This window comes from Vigna radiata, unplaced genomic scaffold (assembly GCF_000741045.1).
Source record: "Vigna radiata var. radiata cultivar VC1973A unplaced genomic scaffold, Vradiata_ver6 scaffold_111, whole genome shotgun sequence".
NCBI classification, from domain to species: domain Eukaryota; kingdom Viridiplantae; phylum Streptophyta; class Magnoliopsida; order Fabales; family Fabaceae; genus Vigna; species Vigna radiata.
The window spans coordinates 1,019,387-1,027,933 of NW_014543596.1; the positions used below are offsets into that span (position 1 = coordinate 1,019,387).

General features: G+C 29.0%; 1 protein-coding gene across 1 annotated transcript; it reads left to right on the forward strand.

Moving 5' to 3' along the window:
• The first annotated feature begins 4,642 nt into the window (after nucleotides 1-4,642).
• Nucleotides 4,643-8,239, forward strand: LOC106754557 (oxysterol-binding protein-related protein 3B). The gene is made up of 10 exons (XM_014636585.2): nucleotides 4,643-4,863; nucleotides 5,284-5,377; nucleotides 5,824-5,940; nucleotides 6,050-6,122; nucleotides 6,201-6,319; nucleotides 6,450-6,571; nucleotides 6,891-7,067; nucleotides 7,205-7,349; nucleotides 7,473-7,651; nucleotides 7,756-8,239. Exons 1-10 carry the CDS (start codon nucleotides 4,751-4,753, stop codon nucleotides 7,997-7,999), a joined length of 1,383 nt encoding a protein of 460 aa, XP_014492071.1. The 5' UTR covers nucleotides 4,643-4,750; the 3' UTR covers nucleotides 8,000-8,239.
• The last annotated feature ends 308 nt before the right edge of the window (nucleotides 8,240-8,547 follow it).

Sequence of the window (8,547 nt, forward strand, 5' to 3'; positions counted from 1 at the left end):
TGTTTAAAATTATTTAAGATACTTATAGAAATTTATTTATGCATAAATAAATTTGAACTTATAAAACTAATTTTATTTATTTATATATTATTTTTTTTATAAAAATTAGAGAGAAATTTATCCAAATAATATATATTTAATTAATAGATAGTTGATTAATAGGTTGCGTTATGCATTTCTTAAGAAAGAAGTATCTGTTCAAAATAGATGGAAGTATTTAATTTAATACACGTTGGAGACGCGGAACAAAACTCAAATCCTATATATATTACTTTGCTTTTTTTTTCAATTCTTTCCAACTGATTATATTATATATCATGGCTAAATAGATTTGTTATTTGATATTTTTTTAAGGTAGTTCCGATATTTTTGACTTGATTTTAATTTTCTAAATAGTCATTTTAGTCTTTTCATTTAAATTGTTGTTAGCATTAAGAGAGTAACAATATGACATAATAAATTCACAAAGTGGCATGTTATCCAATCACATTTGTTTCATTAACTACAACAACAACATTATTATTCCTTTTAAATAAAAATGTGACTAAATTAAAAACTTAAAACCGAGGAATTACATTAAAAATAAATGATAATATTAATGTTAATTAATACAAGTGTTAATTGCATTGAGTAAAAAAAGAATTACAGTGAAGAGAGACCACGATCATCATGAATATCAGTATATCATTGTAAACATATATTAAAAGACCTTTTTTCATTAGGACTGGACAAAAATAATTGATTTGTATTGTACTGTTAACTGTACTATATTAAACTAAAAATAACTAATTCACTTCTACTAACAGTTCAGTATACTATTTTATAGTTGAGTTTTTAAAAACTGAACTTATAACAGTTACAATTAACTGTAAGAACTGTATCTACTCTTACATCTTCCCTAGTTCCAGTTTAACTAGTTCAACTGTTTCATCTTGTAAAAAAACTTTATTTAATAATAAAATATTAATTAAAAAAAATTGTTCACATAAAAAAAATAATAATGAATTTTTGAAGACAATTTTTTATCACAAAATTTATATTTTTTATCAATAAAAATATAAAATGTAATTTATATTTTTATATTTTTTAAGTTATATAATATATATATATATATATATATATATATTATGTTAGTTAATGATGTTTCTTTTTATTTTTTTTATTAATAAAATAAAATAAATAAATAAAAAATAAAATAATTTTTAATAATAAAAGAAATATAAATAAAATAGAAAATAATAATTAAAAATCAATTTATTAGACACTTATGAATAAAATAAAATAAATATTAAAATAAATTTCAATTAAAAAGAACATGTATTGTTATACTATTTAGTTTAAAAATTAGTACAATTCAATTTAAAATTAGTATAGTTAGTAGTTCAGTTCAGTTTATATTGTAGTTTAGTTAAAATTAGTGTAGTTTATAATTTAGTTAATAGTTTAATTAGTGCAATTTACAATTCAGTTAATAGTTCAGTTCAGTTAGTATAGTTGATAGTTCAGTTAAGTTAGTATAGTTAACCGTTCAGTTTAATAGTTCACTTAGTGTACTTTACGTTAATAGTTCATACTGTAATTTAGTACAATTTAGTATAGTTCAGTTCAGTTTGATAAAACAAAAAACAGTTCAGTTCAGTTTGTCTGAATTGTTTTACTGTTCAGTTCAGTTTTTAGCAGTACAGTACAGTTCAGTTCGATTTGCTCACCCCTATTTTTTATTATTATATTTTTAAGTATATAAAGTGCAGGGTTAATATCATAATTATCATATTTCCTAACAAATAACATTAAAATAAATTAGAGATATACATTGTATCTTTCGAAAGAAAGAGAAATATGTAGTTAATCCCTACTTAATTATATTTGAATTCATAGGCTTTATTGAAGCATGTAAGGTTTTGTTTGAATATTTAGAAATTGTTTTCATGGCTCAAAAATTCTTTTACCTTTAATGGGTGCGTTTTGTTTTTTTGTTTTTTTTTTTTTTATAATAGATTTTACATTAAGGCTTAGCCAAAAAAAAGAGATAATAATAGAGCTAAAGGTGAAAACATTCTAAAGTTTCGAGAATATATATTTATTAGGGATATGTTTTAGTTGTGTGTAGCTACTTTTTCTCTAAATGAATTTCTTTCGTACTAGCAAGCTAACTCTATACCTATTCTCACGTGCTATGTATAACTAATTGTTTTAGAGGAAAAGGTGAATTGAAGAGTAAGTCATGGGAATTTTATCCCAACTTTCTTGTTATATGGGTATGATTTGTTATAAATGTCTTGATATTGTCTTTTTATTAATTTTTCATAAAAAAAGAGAGAAAGGAAAGACAAATGAAATTCATAACTATTGAAGGAAAATATAGTGGTAAAAAGCTCATTGATGTAATTAGAGTTACAAATAATTTAATAAGAGGATTTTAATGAAAAAAGAAGAGGATTTGGTGATTTTGTTAGAAATGGAAAAAGGGAAGAATGTTTTAATAGTCATATAGTATATTTGGAGGTGAAAGTGGAATAACTAAAAGAAGATAACAAATTTTTGGTGGATTCAAGAAAGGAATTATGGAAGTTGAGAAGGAAAAATAGAGGAATAATATTTGTAGTCAAGACCTTAGGACTTAATTAAAGATTTGATGTATGTTGTATTTGAGCTATTTGTTGGATCTATCGAGGAGGAGGTTTTCTGGGAAGACATAAACACCAATGACATCTGAACCTAACCATATAAGGGATTAACACAACTCTTTACCCAAAACCTTAAGGCAATGAGTTAATGGGTCTTTCATCTTTATATAGTGCTTTGCTTTCTCATTTCTTTCCAAGAGACTTAGATTCACACTTGGATTCCAAACACGGTTTAGGTATTATCAAGCAAAATTTCCTTATCTAAATATAGACCTAATTAAGTGCGACTTGTTAAGAATGGTAAAAATGTTAAACTTATTTATGTATCTTAGAAATGTTTTCATTACCAATTTTTTTAGAGAAGTTTTAGTGAAAAATCTTATTTTGAGATCTTATATAATTTTCCTTTTAATAATAGATCCAAGTTCAAATTCTTGAATAATTTTTTGTAAATCCCATATTGATTTTTTTTTTTTTGTAATAATTTTAATTATTTTGAAAATATTTTGTAGAAATGTTTATTTTCCACGAAGGAGATATTATTTCTTCCTTTAATATAAGAGATTGTACATAATAGATTTTAAACTTGAGATCTTTTCAAAGATTTACCACCATCAAAAACACTTTTATAAGAACTAAAACAATCATTCACAAAATCTTGTATATTATTTAAAACTCATGTCACTATTTATTAAGAAGTTAACCTTTAACATTTTAGTTTTATCAATAATTTTTTTCTAGTTTTCAAGAAAACTTTAGTTTTGTAACATAAAAAAGCTTAGATACAAATGTATGAAGATTTTGCCTTTAAGGTATGATTATGTACCTAGAAAGAAGGGCTGTTATAACTTCAAATAATTAGTTCACTATTTGACTAAATAATGGATAGAGTTGCAAGTGGATGTTACCATATTTTTAGGATCCTTACTTTATAATTTATCTAGTGACTTTGATTATAAGATTTAGCTATTAGAAAGAGTTATAAAAAAGAAAAATGAGTAAATGTATATTAACCATTTTGACAAAACCTGATATTATGAATGACAAAAATAATTGATAAATATTGATGAGTAATATATCATGTATTAACTTTCCTAATTTTATTAATTATTTGATAAATACATTTAATATACTATAAGAACATCCTTGTAATTATTCCATATTTATCACAAAAAAAAGTATAATCTTATTAAAAATATACATTTTTTATTTGTAAACAAATGAATACTCTTTAGTGTATGTTGGTGAAATATTTATTTTCTTCATTTTAGATCTTTTATATAAAAACTCTTTCTAATTTCAGATATTTATTTGAAACAATACTTAACCTAGAATGTTTTTTTAATATATAATTCTTTTATGAAATTAAACATTTATAGTTAATGATTATTCATTGTCAATTTACAAAACCTTATTTTTAATTTTTAAAAGAAACTAATTATTCTAAATTTATTCTTTTAAGAATTTTACTCAACAAAAAATGATTTTAATTAATTATTAAAATAAATTAGTTTCCATATTTTGTATTTTTTTATTTAGACCTATGTATAATACGATCTTATTTAAAAGATAATTTATTTTGAAATTTTTTCAAATTAATCTCATTGTTAGCCTAAATGAAAAACATGTATGTATGTAAATCATATGATGACAGAAACAAAGCAGCCGGCAAGAAGTTGTGATCCCTCTCATTGCAATGCCAAAACAGCTCTCATGTTCCCTGTAAAGCCGCCAATTTGGATTTTCTAAACTCAACTTGACCCTTCACTGCCACGCGTTCTGCACGCGCGTGCTGAACAAACTCTTCTTTGATTTGTATTCTGTTCTCACTTCAAGGAAGAAACATCCCCCCGCTTTCCATCAAGTCTGGTTGGACTTTTCAAATTCGAGAACCGCCAACCAAAATCACTGCTTTCTCTGCTGTTCTCTATATATTATAATAATATTATTATTGTTTTTTAAATATTCATTATTCACTGTTCCTTCTTTTCATAAATAAACCATATTTAAGTGTAGCTTACCCTTTTTTTATTTGTTTGAGTAGATCGGGTTTGCTACTGTTTCTTTCTCCAACAATCTTTTCTTCTCTCAATTGGATTTCCTTCTTTGATTTAGTTTTTGACATGGCTCCAAATGATCCTAAGCAAGCTGCTGCTTCTGGTGGTGGGGGCTTTTTTGCTTCTATTGCTTCCAGTTTGTCCAATTTTGGCAGTGCTATGTCCAAATCCGTTAATGGGTATGAACCTTTGGAGTCTGAATTTTTGAAGTTGATAAATTTCTTTGTTTTGATGGTGATTTTCTATAATTCCTTCATCTGGGTGTCTCCCGATAATGAATTTACCCTTTTTGAAAATTTTAACACTGCTAGATGCAAGAGATCCTTGCTTTGGAAGATCATCTTTCTCAATTGATCTTTTATCATTGGTTTGTTGATTATTATGATATCACTGTTGTGTTTTAGCTTATGGATGTTTCACACTTATGATGCATGGGATGATGTAAGAGATTCTTGATTGTTTTTAACATATTCTAATCAAGTTCAGAATTGTGCATTCTCAGTTTCACCATAACTTGGAAATATGACTTGTAATTGTTTGATTTCCTGATTCGATCTCTTGGACTAATAAGGTTTATTTTTGTTGACACTCGTATTCAGTATGATGGCCTATGAGGGACTGGAGGTTATTAATCCAGAAGGAGGAACTGAAGATGTTGAAGAAGAAGCAAAGAAGGGACGTTGGAAACAAGAGGTATACTACTTATTCTAATTTTGTATTGAATTTACATTGTGAAGTGAAGAAAGGCTTGCACACATGATTGTCTAATCAAAACATGAAGTCAGATAGGAGATGAAAACATAATCCGAGTCAAAAGAAAATTTATCATGTGAGGAAGTTATTCCTCTATACTGACTGAAGTTAACTGAATCTAGATTTATTGATCAAATTGTTGCTTGTCATCTTTCTCTAAAAGAGGGATGAGAATGTGCTTATGGAACTGTGATGTTTTCAGCTTTAGCAAACATATGTGGTTTGCATGTTAGGGTGAACTTCTTGCTTTTTGGCATTTTCTTCCAATTTCATCTTTAGTTATCTGAATATGAGTTAGTTTTTATCTCAAAATGAACTTCGGAGATTTTTTCATCCTTTTGTAGTGTATCATCTCTGGATGTTATGTGATTTCCCTTACTTTACAGGAGCGAGATAGTTACTGGAAAATGATGCAAAAGTATGTTGGCTCCGATATCACTTCAATGGTGACACTTCCAGTTATTATTTTTGAGCCAATGACAATGCTGCAGAGAATGGCTGAGGTCTGTCTCATACTTATAAATTGCTGCATTTCTATGATACTCCCTTGACACAGTATTTTATGCAAGTTTGCTGCCAGTGCAACTTCATTGATTGTAATAAATTTCACAGCTTATGGAGTATTCTTACCTGTTGGATATGGCGGACAAGACTGAGGATCCATACATGAGACTAGTATATGCTTGTAAGGATGACTTTCATCCTGTCTGTGTTATTTCTGTATACATTGCATGAAACATTAGCTTACAAATGATTTTTGCAGCATCATTCTTCATATCTGTCTACTATGCATATCAGCGAACATGGAAGCCATTCAATCCAATTCTTGGTGAGACTTACGAAATGGTTAACCATGGTGACATGACATTTATAGCAGAGCAGGTGCGTTTAAGTTTCTGTTAATTGTCAGTTTCTTCAGACAAAATGCTGAACCAACGAAGTATTGTAATGGAAGTATTCAAATTTTTCAGCTTCTGTATTAAATATGGTTCTGACTTGTAAACTGCTGCAGGTCAGCCACCACCCCCCAATGAGTGCTGGGCATGCTGAAAACGAACATTTCACTTACGATGTGACATCGAAATTGAAAACTAAATTTCTGGGCAACTCAGTGGATGTATATCCTGTTGGAAGGTAAGACTTCTCTACCATTCTTCACTTCTCTTCCTTTTTACTTATATTTGTGGAATTTGATGTTATTAAACTCCCTCTCTCTCCTTATATCAAATCTGGGGATTGTTTATGGTTTTCGCTTATGTTACTGACAAATTATTTCTGCAAAACAACCTGACTCTGCACTGTATCTTATGGCTAAGGATGTTTCATATCAGTTTACATCAATTTAATATGTAGTTTTTTTATGCCAGAAGTCTACAACAACGATATTCATTAGTGAGCATTTTTCTTTTTATTACATTGTATTCATTTGCAACATACTTTTACATGGATGCAGAACACGTGTTACCCTCAAAAAAGATGGAGTGGTCCTTGATTTAGTGCCTCCTCCTACAAAAGTTAGCAACTTGATTTTCGGACGAACGTGGATTGATTCACCTGGAGAGATGATCTTGACAAATCTGACCACAGGGGACAAAGTGGTGCTGTATTTTCAACCATGTGGCTGGTTTGGGTATGACTACTTTCTCTTGCCATCAAATCTTCACGTTTAACCTATTACTTGCTCAGCATACGGTGTTTTTATTCCGTAACTTCTTCAGTGCTGCTGTCATGCATATTATCTAACTTGAAAGATTTTTGCATTTACAGTGCGGGTAGGTATGAAGTGGACGGATACGTGTATAATTCTGCTGACGAACCCAAGATACTGATGACTGGAAAATGGAACGAGTTCATGAGTTACCAAGTTTGTGACTCAGAAGGAGAACCACTTCCAGGCACTGAACTGAAAGAGGTTCGTTATTCAACCTTCTACAGTGTAGTTTAATGCATCTCTTTTTTTCTAGGTGTAGTTTAATTATGTTGTTCCAGAAATTTTAATAATGTTGTGTGGAGTAACCTGTTCCATTCTGCACAGGTTTGGAGAGTTGCAGATGTCCCTAAGAAGGACAAATTTCAATACACACATTTTGCACATAAGATTAATAGCTTTGACACTGCTCCCAAGAAGTTGTTGGCATCTGATTCTCGTCTGCGTCCTGATAGAATGGCCCTTGAGAAGGGTGATCTATCCACATCTGGTTATGAGAAGAGCAGGTAACAAAGATGAAGAAATGTTTTAAAATTTTGATTGTTCTCTATTAGCATCACCTCAGAGATTCTAATTCCTTACCTTGCATGTGCTTAAACTTGTTTATCAGTTTGGAGGAGAGGCAAAGAGCTGAGAAGAGAAACCGGGAGGCCAAGAACCATAAATTCACACCAAGATGGTTTGATTTAACAGATGAAGTAACTACAACCCCTTGGGGTGAGTTGGAAGTTTACCAATACAATGGTAAATATACTGAACATCGTGCTGCTATAGATAGTTCAGAGGCCATTCATGAATCTGACAACAGACCAGACTTCAACCCTTGGCAATATGATAATGTGGAAGCTGAATAATAAGCATCCTTGTGGAATTCTTTCTATTTTTTCTAAGTGCCATATTGTTTTTGACTTTGTAATGTATCATGATTTGAATGTTTGAAATTTTCTTTTGCTTTTGGGGTTGTTTTCTTATACTAGATGTTGTAGTGTTTGATTAATGAATAGGAGCTTTGTATTCATCAGTCCACTTTCCATGGATAAATTTTAGTAGATAAATTAGATATGCACCCTTAATTTTTCCTTTTCTTTGTTGAATTTTGGATTGAAATACCATCTTTTATCCTTGAGAAACCTTGAAGCTATGTTTCATGTATAGACACAATTTATTTTATTTAAATATCTATTTATAATTTCAAAATTAATTGATATTGAAATTGGTATCTCTAACTTTTTTTTTAATGTTTTTGATGTGTAACCTTTGATAAATTCTGCGAATAATGAAAAATATTTCATCACTAAATCAGTTTCTAAAGAAATATATCGCATGGCATAATACATGGAAGGAAGTAGATGTGATGATATTTTTCCTACTTTTGGAATTAGAAATTAGGGTAATTACTCTT

Bases quoted from the DNA above. Each gene is read 5' to 3' on its own strand.
- LOC106754557 (XM_014636585.2), top strand. From the start codon at position 4,751: ATGGCTCCAAATGATCCTAAGCAAGCTGCTGCTTCTGGTGGTGGGGGC. The intron at 6,320-6,449 runs GTGCGTTTAAGT...AAACTGCTGCAG, and splicing joins TGACATTTATAGCAGAGCAG to GTCAGCCACCACCCCCCAAT. The intron at 7,068-7,204 runs GTATGACTACTT...TTGCATTTACAG, and splicing joins CAACCATGTGGCTGGTTTGG to TGCGGGTAGGTATGAAGTGG.